Source organism: Condylostylus longicornis, unplaced genomic scaffold, assembly GCF_029603195.1.
Source record: "Condylostylus longicornis isolate FDR11 unplaced genomic scaffold, ASM2960319v2 ptg000017l, whole genome shotgun sequence".
NCBI lineage: Eukaryota > Metazoa > Arthropoda > Insecta > Diptera > Dolichopodidae > Condylostylus > Condylostylus longicornis.
Window position 1 is genome coordinate 1,464,315 of NW_026577986.1, and position 19,946 is coordinate 1,484,260.

Sequence of the window (19,946 nt, forward strand, 5' to 3'; positions counted from 1 at the left end):
TTTCAGAAACTATTAAAGCTATGGTATTGAAATTTCACACAAACGAATATATTAGTAGGGCCAATGTGTCTCATAAAAGTCGTTGAAATTACTTGGCTCCTTCTGGTACCTGCCATACAACTTCAAAAGTTATTTGACTATATCTCAGAAACTATAAAAGCTGTTATATTGAGATTTCACACAAGTGAGTATATTAGTAGGGCCGATGTGCTTGATAAAATTCGCTAAAATTTCTTGGCTCTTTCTGGTAGCTGCCATACAACATCAATAGTAGTTTGGCACAACCAGTATTTTGAATAACACATAGTACTGAAATTTTGCATAAATTAATATGGTAATACGGCAACTTAAAGTCATAGTCTGCCTCATAGTTAGTTATGGCACATTAGTTATTCGCACATAGGATAACAAATTCGTACGGGTATCACAGAGTTGACAAGGTCAACTCTATTTTTTTCTCGTTTTAATATTATTCCACCCATACTGAAAATTCCTACCTATCATTGTAATCGAAGGAAAAATATTGTGATATATAACAATACTATTGAAACTTCTTGCAGTTCCTTTAATTTCGTATATTATTTAGTTGACCGAGGAATATGACTTTCTTTTTTAATATCATAAAAAATGATTTCAAATTTAAAATTTATTTCATTTTGGTTAATAAATTTCAATGACGACGTACATACAAAGATATTGTTTGTGTTATATATTTACATGCAAACATGTGTAAATTAAAAAAATTAATTTCAATAAAAAAAAAATCTGATGTGATCAGCACATAATCGACCGTAAAGTTCATATATTTTGGTTTGGTGAAAGCATTTCACAAGCCTATGGAAAACTTTTGTTTCACTTCTGTTATGATACACCCAAATACCTTGAGTTCAAATATTAAATTTCAAGGAAATTTGTTGATTGTTCTTCTGTATTTGAGGAAAAATGTAATTCCTCGTAAAAGTTGAGTTACCGTCACCTGATTTTCTCAAAAAATTAGGCGACTTGTCGTGTTATCAGCCGAAAATTATTATGTAATTATAAATTTTTTCTTATAATATATAAAATGTAAAATCAATAGTAAAGGTTCAATTCTCGAGACCTGACATATTCCAATGGTTAATCAATCTGTAGCACGTCTAACATATACCAAGATAGATCAAAAATTGTATCAAAAACGGTTCAGTCGAGGTAAAGATACGCGAGCAGACACCCTGATCGACAGATTCACAACATAAAATAGGCTATGTTTATTTATATAAAAAGAATTTTTATTACCCTTACCGTACTCCTACACTGGAGTAGTCCGTGAAGCAAAATTCGATGCTGTCACATAACCCCCCTTATTGTATGCAATGCGGTCGATAAAATTGGAAATAATAAAATTAAAAGAGAATGTCAAAATTAAATTATGTTAAATAGATGTTAAGTGAATTCGCCCAGATGTTGTTGCTCAAAAAACAAAAAAAAAAACACAATAGCTCCCATACATATTTATAAGTATGTTGCTTGGTATGGCTGTCGAGATTACAAAAGTAGCATATGTTTGTAATTGCATTTGTATATTAAAAGCATATTATTATTAAAAACAAAAATTTTTGTTTTTTTTTTTTGTTGATGAGATAAAATTTTATTATATTTTGGCTTTTGTTTTAATTTTTTTTGAAAATGAGTGAGTAAACGTTTAATTTTCTGTTTCTGAATAACAAAAAAATATTTTCTATAAATGTAGGTGTGGATGTATGTTGTGTATGGCGATTATTTTCATAAAGAACCCTATATAATACGAAAATTAAATAATTACATACATACTTATATAGATTAATAGTATGTAGAGCATGAAAAACGTAATTTTAAACCTTCAATACACTTCTTATATGATTTTATTTGCTTACCATCCTACGTTTTAAAATTTAAAAAAAAATGTTTTCTTTTAAAAGATTGTGTTATTTTGTTGACTTTATTGGCATTGTAACGCTAATTATCTATCTTACGTAAATATTTTAAATGAATGTTATTGTTATTAATTTCAATAAACGCTTAAAACATTTTACCCTTATATTTTGAACACTTTTTCATTAACCCTTACAAACAAACATTTTTTTTAAATTTTCTAACAATTTCAATTATGATATAGACATTATTTTAATTTGGTTTTGATTAGATTTTCATCTACTGTTTTAGTAGTAGCTCTTGACTGCTGCAGTTATAGCTCTCACTCGAATTTTGAATTTCCATTAAATTTGTTTTTGAAAGATCGTTGAAGTTTTAAATTTGAGTGACTTTGTTTGTGTGTTAAGGGTTAAATGTTTTATAAATAATTAATATTACCAGTTTGCCAGGTTACAATAACAAACTTTACTAATAATAATGAAGATTGGTAAAATGATGTTGTTCATGTTAAGGAAGCCATGATGTTATACAATTTTTATTCAAATAATATTGTTGTTCTATCTATAATAGTTGGTAATTTCATTATTTTGAGTTCTTTTACCCTTTCTTTCCAGAATTTAAGGAATTTATTTAAAAACATTAATTAAACTAAACATTAATTCAATTTTGTATTTGTATACGTTCATGTGAATAAAAGTTTAATGAATTTTTCAAAATTTAATAACATTTTTGTTTTTCTACAAGGGAAAAGAATTTTTAATATGACATTTCAAGTGATACTTTAAGTTCATTTTTTTCTCAATTGCATTTTTATGTTACAATTATCTGTCTAAGTGTACATAATTTTACTTGAATTTGAACTAAATATTATTTTTTTTGAGAGAAATATACACTCTCAATTGTATAAGTTTACATATAAACATTCATTTGTATTATATAGTGTAGGAAGAAGTTGAAGTGCATATAGTGTTATTAGATTTAGAGTATAGCGACAGAAATTCTTATGTTAATTATTTGTTGTTATAAAACTTTAATGAATAGGGTTTATTAGGAATTAAAATTATATAAAAAAACTATAATTATGTAATTTAATTATTTCATAGTTTTATGAATTCAGTTATATTTATCATCTGGAAATAAATTGGTGATGTCTATTTAATTAACCCTTTATGGGAGTGATTCTTTCTTTTTGTTTTTAAAATTACTTTAAAATTTACTTTTGATCTCCTAAAATTTAGATATGAAGCCCAAGACTATTTGTTATATATAGAGACAAATTTTGTGTTGACTATAATTAACGCATAGGTCACGGTGATTATTGAATAATAACAATTACGATTGACAAAGCCTTCCCAATTTTCATAAATGTTTCTTTTATTCTCAAAGTTGCTATGCTTATTGCATCATATTGCATCTTTTTTCAGTTATCTGACTTTATTCATTTATTTTAATTTTAAACTCAATCACATATGCGGTTTAACATTTTCATTCATAGTATTATTTCATGTTAGAAAAATTAATAATACGTTAATAAAATTAATAATCTTGTTATTATACCCTGCACTTCGTGAAGGGTATATTAACTTTGGTATGGAGTTTGTAACTACTTGAAGGAGTCATCTGCGGTATGGACATATATATATATTCTTGCTCAGCGTAAAATTCTGAGTCGATTTAGACATGTCCGTCCGTCCGTCCGTCCGTCCGTCCGATCGCACGATAACTCAAAAACGAATAATGCAATCGACACCAAACTTTCACCAGTTTTTTCTTTTGTGCCAAGGACGAACCCTATTGTTATTGGATTAAGTCGGACAACGGGTTCGGGTAGCTGCCATACAACTCCAAGAGTTTATTTTAAATATTTCAAAAACTAATAAAGCTATAAATATAAAATTTTGTATAAATGTGTCCAATTATATTCTACACATGCTCTAAAAATTATAATGGGATAGCTGCACCGGTTCGGGTGGCTGCCATACAACTCCAACAGCAAATTTTTTATATTCGCCAAAATAATAAAGTCAGATTCATGAAACTTGGCAGTCATGTGTCCAATTATAGGTCAAATATATTTCCGAAGTTTTGGAGGAATTGCTTGACAGGTTCGGGTACCTGCCATACAACTCCATAAGCTAATTTTAAATATTTGGAAAAGTAATAAAGTCAGATTCATGAAACTTGGCAGTTGTGTGTACGATTATAGATCAGATATATTTGTGAAGTTTTAGTGGAATTGCTTGACAGGTTCGGGTACTTGCCATACAACCCCAAAAGCTTATTTTAAATATTTGGAAAAATAATAAAGTCAAATTCATGAGACTTGGCAGTCGTGTGTCCAATTATGGGTCAGACATATTTCTAAAGTTTTGGTGCGATTGCTTGACAGGTTCGAGTAGCTCCCATACAAGTCTAAAAGCTTATTCTTAATATTTGGAAAAATAATAAAGTCAGATTCATGAAACTTGGCAGTCATGTGTCCAATTATGGGTCAGACATATTTCTGAAGTTGTGGTTGAATTGCTTAACAGGTTCGAGTAGATCCCATACAAGTCTAAAAGCTTATTCTTAATATTTGGAAAAATAATAAAGTCAGATTCATGAAACTTGGCAGTTGTTTGTCCGATTATAGATCAGATATATTTGTGAAGTTTTGATGGAATTGCTTGACAGGTTTAGGTACTTACCATACAACTCCAAAAGCTAATTTTAAATATTTTGAAAAATTATAAGGTCAGATTGATGAAACTTGGCAGTCGGATGTCCAATCATAGGTCAGACATGTCCGTGAAGTTTCTATAGAATGATCTCACAGGTTCGAGTAATTGCTACACAATAACGAAAGGTGCAGGGTATAATTCAATCGGTTTATACCGACTGAAACGGTTTTACTTGTTTTTTATTTTTCATGAGCACTAGATCAACTAGATGAAAATCTCGTTATTGCAATAAATTTAAATTAATTAAATAAAATAAATTTTAAATTTAAAAGAAAATCTTTTAGAAATATTCGATATCGACCTAAAATTTCTGTTATTGTAGATGAAGGTTAATAATTTATAGTTCCTAAGTGTTTTTAGAAATGTATGTATATTTGAAAAATTTTCAATATATACAAATAAAGTTTAATGTACTAACAAGTTTTGTTCGCATAATTGAGTTTATATATAAGTGAAGTTCAACACTATTAATGCATTTTCAACTGTGAATTATAAAAATTTATGATATTCTAAAAATTGTGTAATGTACTTAAAGTGTAAAATATTTTAATAAAAATGTTTACATGTTAATATGCAATAAGTACATGAGAACACACAACTGCGAACCAATAGAAACAACTACAGACATTTCGAAGTGTAAACTTTTAAAACAACTCTCACAGTTTCTATACACGTCACATGTATGTATACAGAGAAGAAATATTTCTATTCCAGAATTTATTTTTTACATTTACATATTAAATATGTATGTAAATAATTTTCCTTCAACTTCTTTAATAGAAAATTATCAACAAATTATCGCACTGTATAAGTGTACAGCAAAAATAGTTTCAATTAATAATCGTCTATCGATTTTAGATGACAATTTAAAAGATCCTTTAAGTAATTACCCATAATTTTTTTTTTGGTTTTCCAACAACCGCATCTTTATAAATTAATTCAAAAGATATTTTATGTACAGGTGCACCATTTTGAATGAATTAAGGCTAACAATTATTCGAATACATACAACTTTTTTTTTTTTAAATAATTAGCTAATTAACAAAGAGAAAAAAAAATTTAATGATTTTTTCTTTTATCCTTTTTACTTGGCACGACATACAAAATGAAATTTCAAATGTAACTATAGAGTAAATCGAGACATACATGCGATTATATAGTACAATAAATAAAAATTACAAATGGAAAGTGAGAAAAAAAATCAAAACTATTCAAGTCATTCATATAATGTCCTTTGTAATTAAATTGATTGCATCATAAAAACATACAAAAAAAAAGTAATAAAAGAAAATAATAAAAGTAAATTAATTAAATTGGTCGTTATTCACCTGATCCTTTCGGTAAAAACCATACAATATGAATGGAAAATTTCGGTATCCACTTATATGGCTTTTCTTATTCCTGAATAAGAATTGTAAAGGAATCATCCATAATATTTAAAGTTATTGCGTTTTTTTTCGAGACTTTTGGTATTAAAATTTTAAGTGTTTATTTACAAGAATATTTTACTGTATTGCTATGCAATAAGATGGGTGTAGTTTTCACACTGAATGTTAAAAAATATATAAAAAATAAAACAATTTTTTGCAACGTCATGGTTTTTTACCTGCTTGTTTCTCAATTTGTTAGTATGAATATGCACTTCTGAATTTCTGTTCCAATTTAATGAGTTCGAATGGAAATTCATATCTATTAGACTGTTTCATGAAGGTCTTATCAAATTTTATTGGAATAAATAAAAACTTATATTGGATTCCAATGATTAACCATTTTTCTGAAATTTTGTGTTTCGGATTTATTTTAGATTATAGAATTAATAAATCCTATTCTATGAATTTCTAATAGTGAAATCGAATTCCAAATGCAGTTTTTTATTGTAAAAACAATTTGACGTTTAAAATTAAGTACAATAGCCTAGCAATATTGTCTACCAATATTTTTGATCCCTTTACAACAATTTGAAATTAACACGAATCGATTTACTTATTACTGATTCCGACAACACGATCATGTGCTGTTCATATTAAAGTATAGTTAACTAACTAAAAGTGTAAAGAAGCATTACCTTATTCTTGCATGTTATAATTAGTTACCATGAAGTTTTTGAATTACAAATTATCAGAGTTATTTAAATTAAAGGAGAATAAATGTTAATAGAGTAGTTTCTGCTAGGGAAAAGTGAGTAACTTTTGATTTCATTTAAGTAGTTTATAAATAAAAGTCTAAAAGTCTCCTTTTTTTAAGAATTTCTTGCAAGTCTAAAGAACAGTTTTATTCTTTTCAGCTTGTATAATTCAGTTTGGAAAACTAGTCGCGTCTTTTAAGAACTATAATGTAAATGCATGTCTGATAGCTTCTTAAGTTATTTTACACCGTATTTAAATACTGAAGCTCATATGCAAATAAAAAAAATCTATAAAATCATGTAAAATAATTTTAAGGCGAGGAAAACGATTTTTATTTCAAAATTCGAAAAGCACGTTTTTTTTTTTATAAATAATGTTAATTTTATTTTGGAGTATTTTTTTGGTAAAAAATCAAAATTGTATAAGGAGAAAATTTTATAAAAAATTTTTATTTATAATTTTCTTCAGTATAAATTAAAACTACAAACTTGTAGTCACAGAAATATTATATTACCTTTATAAATTTTGTTGAGAATTTTTTTCTAGAAAAATTTTTGAGGGTACAAAAGAGGGTGCAAATAACGATATTTTTGGTTGTTTCTTTAAAATTCTAAATATTGTAGAATTTCTATAAATCTGCTCATTTTTTTCTATTTTTAAAAAATATTTTTTTTTATTTTTAATTTATAGTTTCTACCTTCGAAAAAATATGGTTATTTATACATAATATTTTTCTTTACAAATATAACATAAATTTCGAAAATTAAAATAATAAATTTTATATCCTATTAGAACTGAGAAAATTTAATATATAATTTATATGTTGTTCGAACAGTAGGAATCATTTTTAGGGCACCACTTTAATATATGAAAAATTTTTGTTAAATTTCTAATGCGATTTTGTAGCAAAAACTCTTGATTAATTGAATTTCGGGAAGGGAGAGTCTAAAATTCAGCTCTTATACTGATTTATTTGAAGCTTCTAATATAGACCTTCAGTTATTATGCCGATACTGAACTTGAATCTTCGTTTTAAATTCTACATTTGAAAACATTGAATGATAGTTTTCATTTTTAATATGACCGGATTTAAATTTACTGACTTGAATCTATTGATAAATTGATATACTTAGCAATGTACAAGTAATTCAATCATAAAACGACACCCTATATGTGTATATACAAAAAAAAATGGAAATGTTAAACCGAGAAAGCAGTGAAAAAAATTGTTTTATTAAAAATGATTTATAAATGTCCTTTTTCTTCATATTTAATTTGTAAATTAATTGTATTTTGTTTTTCTGTTTTTTTTGAGCATGTACTAACGTATTGTTCTTTTTTTTGTTTATATTTCAATAGGAGTTTGCAACACTAACAAAGGAATTAACACAGGCTCGTGAAACTCTATTAGAACGAGATGAAGAAATTGCTGAATTAAAAGCTGAACGAAATAATACAAGGGTAAGTTGTAAATTTTTTTTCTCTTTATTCTAAGAAAATTTTTTTAACACATAAACCTTTTTTTAATCTATATAATTCTCATATACATATTTATATACAAATATAAAAATTTGCACACGTATTTAAGTGTGTACACATTTCTTAATTACAGTTATTAATATTTTTCTTCGAGAATCCTTTTCCATTATTAATAATAGTGTGGTTGAATAAAAAAGGAAAAAAAAAATATATAATTTTCTTCTTACGTTATTATTTTTTTCCTTCATTTGATTTATTGCTATTTAATTAGATAGAAAAAGACTTGTTGTCCTTTAATATTATTTATTTTTCCCTTTTTTTTTACTTGTAATTAAATGATGAAAATCTGGCCATTTTTTGTTTCATATATTTTAATATTTGTTATTTTTTGCAAAATTAGTTAAGGAAGTAGTAAAACAGAAAAAAATACTATAAGTTTTTCATACCATGCTCCTAAATATATGCAATTTTCATGGAATTTCACTTAAAAATATTGATTTGGATAAATTTAGAAATGGTGTAGGACACGGTAATTTTTCTTTAAAATAATTAAATATTTTCAAATAGAATGTTGTTATTTTATGCTATAAAATTAAAAAAAAATTGTTTCTATATTATTATAAAAATATTACAGAGGAATTTATTTATAATTTCTCATATAGAAATTGAATTTTCGTGTTAATTATGTGATTATCGTACAATAAATTTATTTTACTAACGACAATAATTCAGTGGCTTCAAGCACAAACGACTTAAGTCTGTTTTAGTGATTTCGAGATAAATGCATTTTAAACTTTAAATTTAATTTTGAAAAAAGTTATGAAGTTTTTTGAACCAATTTTTTTTTTTGATTGAAAGATAATTAAAAAAGGAAGCGATTAACTCACAAACTGAAGTAAAACAAATAATAGTATTCTCATAATTATGAAAAAAGTGAGATAGGCGGTTATACAAAATTTATAAAAAGCACTTTGCAAAGCATAACTCGACTTAGGCGATTTGTGAAAAATTACTTTTGTATTTTCGTCAAACTTAAGTCGACTTAAGCTGTTGTTGCAAAACTGAAGATATGGTTTTAGGTGACTTAAGTTATACTAAAAAGGGAAGAAATATATGTATTATTTCTATATTATTTGATTTTTCACTTTTTTTTCAAATCATTGTCATAAAAAGAATAAATTGAGGTAAGAAATGAATAAACTTCAAGTAAAAATTATTTCTAAAAATTTAAAAATAATTGTTTTATTAAATTTAAGAAAGGTGACAGTATCTTTTATTCTCTCTCGGATTCTCCAGCTAAATATGGATGAGTATCTGCTAAATCTCCAGTCTTAATCTTTTTGTAAAATTTGTGAACCAAAGGATGAATAAATTGCATCAAGTACTCTAAGTTTTTCTTTTTTTGGACTAATTTTCTCTTCTTCTTCAATTCGAAGTATATCTTGAAAATCTAACTAATTAACACCTCGTCTTAAAATATAAAAAATCTTTGTATAAACTGCTCTTGTAAAATATTTTTGGAAGTCAATTTTTTGAAATCTGTGGTGCGACTCTTTCCACTTAAGAGAATTTCAAAAGGTAATTCAACTACAAAAAGGCTTCATTGTGCAACGGATCTGACAAAGTCGTTATATTATTGTAAAAATGAGCACATAAAGTAATCTCTAAAATGAGTTTATGAGTTTTGTGTTTGTTATTTTATTTATGCACTATGGTCCATATGACTTTCTTACTTGTTCATAATGATACTAAATGCGAATTAATTAAAATTTTTAAATCGAAAGCAAACTGAAATCGAGTGTGAGTCATTACAACTACTGTAATGAAAAGTCAAATTTGATAGTGAACTCGAACTCGTATAGAAAATAATAATTCGATACTTGTGAAAATTAAATCTTGGAGACGTATTATTAATTACATATAGAGAATGGTTTGTGAGTCAGTTTTTCTCTAAGTTCTGCCGTAAAAAGTATATAGATCTTCGTAAAAAGTTGTGGCAAAGTAAATTGGTTCGGAATTCGCTCTCCTATCATAGAGTATATAAGTATTTGATTATCAAATAAACAAAGAATATTGTAAGTTTGCTCGACATTTTTATTTTAGCTGTCAGCATTTACTTTTCAATTAAGACTCCATTCAAATTGACCACGAGTCAGTTTCGAGCGTTCATGTACTTGAGTGCATTCAGGAAGCCCGGTCGCGAAAGATGAAGCGAATTTTTCTAACCGTTCGGCAAATTGTAAAAGGATTTTTCTTAAAAGAATAAAAGTAGAAAGCCTTTCATATTTTTTTATCTCTACAGATATGTTCACATGCCCAATAAGACCCGAAAACTTGCTTTTGAATGTTGTCAATTTTAAAATCAGGATCGTTAATACATTCATCACGACCAAAGTCAATTGCGGTTTTCAAAACTGTATTAACTTCGGTTTTCAAAGTAAGATCTGTTGTGTAAATACTTGTTTATTTACTATAGGACCAGTTTCGCTAATTTCTATGCTTTAAAACACTTTGAATCCGTTATGTTAGTTTCAAATATATTGCAATACCTATAACATCCGCCACATCATCTAAGCTCTCCTAGCAAGTTCCAAATTTTTTAATGTACATTTATTAAGCGTGAATAAAGTTTATATTGGATAATTTTTGCATTATTTAACAATTTCCAACATCAGCACATTTAAAAACAATAATAAATAACTGTCTTTGTAAAAAATACTTCCTTCGAAATAACAAAAATATCATAAATATTTGAAAATCGAAGAAATTTTATCTCACGGAAATGAGTAATGAAAAGTATAACAAAATATTGTTATTCCCAGATGCAACAATTTTATTTATTGAAAACCCTTGCATATTATAATAATTTGAATTTCCTAACAAAATGTGTTTTACTAGTGTATAATAAAAGTATTGCTTTGTAATACAATAATTAAAATAAAAACTCTTGTTAAACACAAAAATTTGATCTTCCTAATAACATGTGTTTTACAAGGGCGTAATAAAACAACACTTTACACTTTCTTTAATAATACAATTAGACCACAAAGGCAAAACAATCTGCCATCAGGTAGCTAGCCACGTGTCATTTTAACATGGGAACTTCGTCAATTGAAAAAAACATTTGTCGCAGGTAAATCACGAAATGACCTACAAGATTATTTGTTAAATAAAAAAATTCAAATCTTAAACATGGGATATTTGGGTAATTAGAGCATTAAAAATTCAGGTAACTTGTGCAGATGTTTTATATTTTGGGTTAAAAAATACAACTATCTTACTTGTCGCTGAATGTAAGATTTAATTTTAACTATAGTGAACAAGTTTTAAATCACGGACATAAAGTACCTACACTATATATCACATAAAATAATATGTTAAGCGTTATAAAATATTTTTTATTATAAAAAACTAAAAAATATTCTATACTGATTATGCATTATTTTGAACACTAAACGCTTAATTTTGATGTTTTGTTCTTACTTGCACGCGTTATAAAAACCTAACTCGACATAAGAAGCCTTTTGGAATATAATTGTATTTGCAATAATCGCCTAACTCGAGATGAGTTTAAAAAACTACCAATTTTTATTTTACACAAATCGCTTATGTCGAGTTAGTATTTAAAAAAACTCAAAATTAATTTTGCAACAAAAGCCTAACTTGAGATAAGCGGTTGTAAAAATTCATACAAATAAAAAAAAATGTCACTAATTTTGATTTGCAACAATAGCCTATCTCGAAATAAGTGGTTTGTCAAAAACATAAAAAAGATGTTTTCTGCTCCTAACTCGAAATAGGCGGTTAGTGCAAGTGCACATAGCTACCATTTCGAGTTAGGTCATGTGTGAATTCGACAATAACTCCGGCTACAACAGTCGTAGAACCACCAAATTTTGTGAGCATATGAAACTCAAAGCGGAGAATTCGCTGGTAAACATATCTCATTTTTGTCTTAACTCGAGTTAGGCGGTTTGTGTTTGAGGCCACTGAATTTCATTGTTATTCTGCAATGGAAAACAATGCAAAAAAAATATTAAATACTGAACTAATTATTATTTAAATTAATGTTTTGTTTGACCTTTAAAATTTGAATAAATAACAACATTTAGGACGTCATTCAATTTTGTGTTCAGGTCTAAAATTTTATACAAGTAAGGTTATTAATTTTGTTAAAGAAATATTTAATACTTATTATTTATGGCAATTCTATAAAATTATGAAAATTATACAGAAAATATTCAATAATTTTGTTGTAGTATATAAGAAATGTAATTTTGATTTTGAGGTAGGTTCTTTTAAAAAATAACATTTTTTAACGTCAAGTCATATTTTGCAGTATTAACCTTACAAATTGTGATTAAAATGGAAAAATTACGTAAATATTAACTCTGTACGTAACATGCAAAGTTGTTATATATTTTTTAAATCAACTACCGCAGATTACCGTTAAAGTAGCCTTTTAATAATCTTATAAAATATTTTTCAATTTAATTGCTTGTGTTGTTTTTTTTTTTTTTGAATTTTCCAAAAGTTAAATTTTTGCATGTGTATTAATTAATTGAATCTTGTGTTAATTAGCCTTTAAAATAAACTGAACAGTTTCACAGAAGATTAAGAGGAAATTGATTGTACATTTTTCATTTCCATTAATGATTCTTTTAACTTCTCATAAATAAATTACTAAAAATAATTAAGAGAAATTTCACAATAATTTAAAATATTTTTCAGCTATAAATTTTTTATTATGAAAAAGATGAATAATTTCGTATCAATGAAAAATTTAAATTTTAATAAGCGATTTTTTTTTTTTTATTTTAATAGTGAAGAGGAAAATTTTTAATAAAGCAATTGATTTTGTTTTTTTTAATCAATTTGTAATTAATTTCCTATTTGCCCTAAATAATGGTAGCCCATTTTTTTAATTTATAATTTTATTATTTAATTATAAAAATAATGTCAGTAATGAATCATAATTATTTATAATTATTAATTTAAATAAAAATGATGTGTTAAAGAAAATTTTTATTTGCACACACCTCTTAATTGAATTCGTGTTGGTATATAAAAATTAATGATTTCAAAATACATAATTGGTATTTTTGGAATTGATTGTTGTGACCTAAATATTTGAGTTGTTTTTTACATCTGAAATTTATTCCCCATTTAACAAAAACCTTTTCAATTAATAGGAAACTAAATAATTACTCAAATATAATATGTATAACAATTATTCTATTCACGGGAATTTCTCTCCGAGCGCGGACTATAATCATAACAATTAATGAATTTTTAAAAGAATGATCATTTACTTATAATTCTTTCCAAAATTCTAATTAGGTTAAGGAAATGTCTCTAAAGTTAAAATTAAAAACTCTTATTAAAACTTGGAATATTTACCAAGAATTTATTAAACCTCCTGCAATCAGGCTTTTTGTAGAATTTTAAACTTGGGAACAATAAAAGATGAGTTTGATTTTCCTTTTTTTTTCCACTCGACACACGTCAATACCAGAATGAGTAGAAGGACTGACGTCGATGCCAAAAAAGGAGTAATCACAATAAAAAACTGTCTAAAATTAAATACTTTAATAGGACAATTTTTTTTAAAAAAAATTTATGTTGTAATTCGCATTGTTGCTTGAGCAGGAAAAAAAAGTATGGAAACAAAAAGTAAATTAGACAAATTATTTTTTCAATCCGTACAATTTGAAAAAAAAAATTAAAAATTTTTAATGTCGTATCAAATGTCGCAAATTGTCGCAAGTCAAATAAAAATGCTCCAAGTTCATATTGTGTCGTAACTGGAAATGTCGTATAAGAAGATGTCGTATCTCGTATGTTGTAAATGTGTATCACTTTAAGACCATAGAAATATAAATGGAAAACATTATGTGATATTGTATGTCTGAGGTTATGAAAAATTCCGTATAATAATATGAATGAATATGGCATATACTTGCTCAATATGTAGTATTATCTGAAGTATAATAGCTATGGGTCAGTTCTATTACCGTTATACTACTCGAATAACAGGGATTTTAACTTTCTGTTACAGGCGATAAACAATTTAGATATCCTAAAACAATTTCAGATATTAAAAATTTGAGAGCATAATTTAGTTTTTCTTTATAGAATGAATATTATCCTTTTTAGAAACCATATTACCTCTACAAATTTTATTTTAAACGTAATAGAAAAGTAATAGTTTTATACCAGAAATAAGTACCAATAAGCGTTTTTAATACAATATAAAATTTGTTTTGAATTTAATAAAAATTTCAAGAAAAGGTTCAATCAAAAAGAAAGTTTAAGAAATTAATTAATTAAATTTATCGATCATAAAAAATGTGATTTTTGTTACAGTGCTTCTTCTTGAGCGCAATTTGTTCAATTTCAAATTAAATTCATTATCGTTTTCATACATGTATGTATATAAAAAATGAACATCATCGTACATTATTCTGACATATTATCTTTGAGTTTAATCAAAAGAATTTTTCTCTTATACAAAATCATTTAATTAAATCTATGAAAACCATTTATAATTATTTTGACAATAAACTTTGATTTTTTTTATTTGCTTTAAATCAAAAATCAAAATTTCCCCCTTACTATAAATACTTAATTCGTGTAATATAGAACTCGTGCATAAAGAATTCCATAGGTTCTCATAAAGAAAAACAAAGTTTATAATTTTCCATGGACTCTTTAATAAATTTAGTTTTTTTTCTCTCTTTTAAGTTGTCTTTTTTTTTGTAATTTTTTATTTAATTATGTTTTTGCAAATAAAAAAGAAAAAATTAAATCTCATTAGGGATTCTTTTCCATCTAAACCTCAGAATATTTGTTGGGTTACTTTGTTTTTTTTTTTATTAATAAGAATTTTTTTATTTATTTAACCTAGAAGAATTTTTAATCAACTTTTTATTTAATTTCTTAATAAGTTATCAAAAAAATTTGTGTTATTTTACTGGTTCTATACAATAGGCAAGAACATTTTTATTTGCTACTAAGGTTAATTTCTGATGATTTCTGCTTAAAAAATTTGGAAACTATTGTGTTTATCTTTTAAATTATACTTGTTGTTTCTAAATATTACAAGTTCTCAAATAAAGAAAACCGAAACCTTATCAAATTAACAAAATATATATAAAGAAAAATAAGTGAAACCAAAAACATTTAAATAATTTCTTTAATGTATAAAAAAAAAGGGAAAGAAAAAGACAAACAGAAAAAAACCTAAATTGATTCAACGAGCAGAAAACTCAAATAAGAAACGAATTAATTGAATTTAGAAAACTGCTAAAATTAAGATAATTGTTTTCATCATTTTTCGAATAATCGATGATATCCTTGTGTACATGTCCTTATTGATATATATATGAATGAAAGGCAATTAATGATTAATACATTGCCATTTTCTCTTTTGGTTAGCGACAATAAATGGTTTCGCAATAATCCTGCTTTGTTTCAATGGTGATTTGTTTTTAAAAGTTGCGGTAATACATGGAAAAATTAGTCCTGTATTTTGCGACAGGTGAAATTAATAACAGCTTACTATGATAAAGAGTATAATTTTGAGCGCCAATACAACTTAAACAATTGGAATTAAATTCTTTATTTCGATAAGTTCACAAAAATAATGAAAGTGTTGCTTGTCCTGCCGTTTTTGCTGTAATAATTAAAAGTTAAAAAAACTATTTGAAAAATAACGATTTCTTAAATCACCACTTTAATTTAAAAATGGGAATCCAAAACCTCATGTTGGTAGCTCTCTTATAATTATTGGAGTATTTGTCAAGTATTTAAGGGTTTGCACAGTTTAAATAAACAAAAAAAATGATTTAAATTTAAATTTAAAATAATCATTAAAAGTAAAATGTAAAATTTTCACCACTTACTTGTGTACCATCACAATTTTTGCATAAGATCACTTTCCATATACAACAAATGCTCCTGGCAATTACTTAGTTGCCAATGATATACGTTTATTATAATGACTTAAATTCATTAAAGTAATTTTTATTTTTATTCCCTTTATTTTTTTTTTTATTTTCAACATTTTTTTCTGTATTAAAAATAAATCCTCGCTATAATTTATACATTATGTTTGATGTATACCAACTTTATATAACATATTACTATACACATATACATATACTTATATATAATATTTCGAATTGAAATTGTAACGAACAAAAAATCAATCAAATTAATTTGCTGTATCGAATTTCCCATATATCTTTATTGCTACACCTATTGAATTGTAATCAGGCGGGTTTATTCGTATTTCTGTTCCTATCATTTTATTTTTTATATTTATTTCTTAAAATACATAAGCTATACTAAATCGATGTACCATTTTGTTGGAATGTCCTTTTTTGTTTGAAACAGAAATTCGTCGAACAAAAACTGAAAACAAAAAAAAAAATTTAAATGACGAAAATAATCGTTAAGGAATACTAAAGTGATGATATTAAGATGAAAGTTGTATTAAAAAAAAAAACGAAAAGAGAGGAATAACATTTTTTTCTTATAGAGGCCTAAAATTTAGTTTAAATTGCTTTTGAAGCAAGAAAACATTTCTGGTAACATGTAAAAGGAAAACAAATTTCTAAAAATATTTCTTATTTTATTTTATCCTTTTTTTTATATTTATTTTGTTTTTTTGTTTCTTCTTTTTGCGGTATTCCTTTATTTATTCGTTTTTATTTTGATTTGCTTTACGAAAATTCTTAAAGAGTGATATTTTTAAGTGAAAATGAATCCTTGATGATATAAAAGAAGAAAGAAGAAACTTATGCGAATGAAAATAATGTCATACTTGTACGATTAAATTTTAAGGACTACAACATGTGAAATTAACTTATTTTCTATTTCTTTTTCCTTAGATCTGTGTTCTTATTTTAAATTTTCATATATATAATTTTTTTTAAATAAATATTAACTAAGATTTGAGAAAAAATTTTTTAAAAGATGAAACAAAATAAAATCGTGTATACCTAAAAATTGAGAAAAACAACACAAAGGTATGGAAATGACTTGGAAAACATTATGTTTTCAGAAGATTTAAATCAATATAAAGATGCCGTGTACATGTACATCTATTTATGGAAAACTATGCCCTCTATGCATAAATAAACAAATGCTATATTGGTATATGTTTGCATATGTGAAATTAAGTTTTAAATAACTTTTGGCAGAACTTTTTTTTTTAAATTTGCAATATAATCAAAACGTTGTACATGATTCAAAAATAATTTAATTTAAGAAATAAGTTTTTATTTGGAATTCAAGAAATATTTATTGTTTGTCACAAAATGTGCTCTAGATTTATTTAAATTGAAAATAATCTGAATAGTTAAAAGTTTCGTCCGAGATTCAGAATATAACCTATATAAAAAGTTTTCTTTAAATTTATTTCTAAATCTTAAATTTAAGTCTTCTGATTGAGTTACGTGATCCCATATTACTAAATGAATATTTAAATAAATACAAACTTAAATTGATTCTCCATATGCAAGCTATTATTTAATTCAGTATATTTATGTATATTTTATGTTATAAAATAAATAATTAAATTAAATTTGGGAGTTTTAATTATAACCAATTTTGCAAAATAACTTATTCAAACGGAAGTATTATTTCAAGTATATGAAAAATTATTATTCCCAATATATTAAGAAACTAATTATTTATCAACTAAAATTTAATTATTGAAACATTGAAAGTGCACAGTCAAAAATTTAAGTATGAAATTAATAGATTTTTTGTATTCATGCACATCATGCACATCATCCCTGGCCTAAATAATTCGCTGGAAGTTGAAAATGTTTTTTCCTGAAATTGATAGATTATCAAAGACTTATTAACTTGCCATAATTGTAGCGTTTGTGAAACTGAAATACATGAAACAATATTAAATTTAAAATTTTATTTTTGTTATACTGACAATATAAATAATATTATACTGTTAAATTACAATTGGATCCTGTAAATAATTTTCATAATATTCCTATTGATGTAATTATTGTTTAATTTAATTAAATTATTTTTAAAATTTACGATTTCAGAGACAGGTTCATACCAACCGGGAACTTACATACGTATATATAGTAACATATACATATATAGTAAACATACATATATAGATATATATATTAGTAATTGAAAACATTTTTTTCTTTCCTTGTTATTCCGCTAAGGAACATACAGCTTCAACATAGCATCTTCAATTTTCTCTGATTTGTGTGAATCTCTTTATTTCTAAAAATGTTTTGCCTGATGGATCTATTTCTTTCTGCATACTCTTTCTCCGAATCTCCTTTGTCCTTCACTCTACTTTTTATGTTTCTTAAAATGTGGCTGATCCGTACCCACTTTCTTCTTGTTATTCGTGTCTCTATTGGATCTTGATTTGTTATCACTCTCACAGCCCTTGGTTTATGATCCTTCTTGGGCAGAACATTCTACATATAATTTTGAAGCATTTACTACCGAAGACTTGTAACTTTCGCATATTAATTATACATGAAGTATTGTAATACCCTATGAACGCGAAGAAATTTGATAAATTCCTGTAAAAAATTTGTAACTCGAAAAATTTTTTACATAACTTTTATACGAAAAATTTTATTACATTTTATATGTTAATTTTTATCAGTGTATCGCTGTATACATTGTTTCAAGAATTGTTCACACGAATATATATTTATTGATTTAGAATCACATTTCCGAATAACTTTATATTAAATAAATATGTATAAATAAATGTTAACATATATACATGTGTACATACTGTAATACATATATGTACGTATGTACATTTGTTTACAAGAGTTTATGTAATATGAAAATAATCTTTATTCATGGTGATTTTGTTCACCTTTAACTAAATTCTTTTTTATTCTGTTTCTTTTTTTTTTTCTTCTATGCCATCTCACGAAGGTTTTATCCTATCACATAATTTCCAATAATTTATTCTTTGGTTTCAATTTTATCTTAAACGGTTATCGAAATGATAATGATGTGTGAATCAATTTTCTAATTCTCTACATATGCATGCATATAAAGCATAAAAGCTGTTATATTATAACTACTACACGTACATGAAAAAATTTCAATATATAAAAAATAATAGCGAAGGACATGTAAAATATTATGTATTAGAAATTTTTTCGTTTTTCTTCTTTTATGTTTTTCGATTATAATATTTTACTTTTTCTATAATAATATGTTCTTAAACTAAAGATGTATGTACGAAATATGTGTAGAAGCTACGATTTTATAATGCAGTCACATATATTACATAAGGACGTAATAGAAAACTATATATGGAGAGAAATGAATCAATAAAGATGGTTGTTGAATATTTATATATACATATACGTACATATATGGACATAGGTGTACCAATTCGTATACCCAATATGTTGAGAAATCAATATAGAAAATCTCTAGGTTGATTGGTTAACAAATTTACTTTAGCATATAAAAGGATTTTCTTTTCGATTTTTTCTGAATTTCAAATTTTATTCATTATATTTGTTTTTTTTTCTCTCTCTCTTCTGTTTTGTTTGTTCAAATATCTTTAAATCCTTGTAAATCTGTAAATATCTTTTTCGATATAAGAAGCGTATACCATATTTATATTTGTTGATTTTAATTTTTTCATTTTACATATATACATATGCGACATATCATTTAATATATATATGTAGGTACTACA

General features: G+C 25.4%; 1 protein-coding gene across 13 annotated transcripts in view; it reads left to right on the forward strand.

Annotated features, from left to right (window-relative positions):
- Window positions 1-19,946, forward strand: part of LOC129606067 (liprin-alpha-1) — a 116,590-nt gene that overhangs the window by 49,030 nt on the left and 47,614 nt on the right. For all 13 annotated transcript variants that reach the window (XM_055516137.1, XM_055516142.1, XM_055516139.1 and 10 more), the window contains exon 2: window positions 8,096-8,197. In XM_055516137.1, the coding sequence (XP_055372112.1) occupies window positions 8,096-8,197 (102 nt within the window). The remainder of the gene's footprint in view (window positions 1-8,095; window positions 8,198-19,946) is intronic.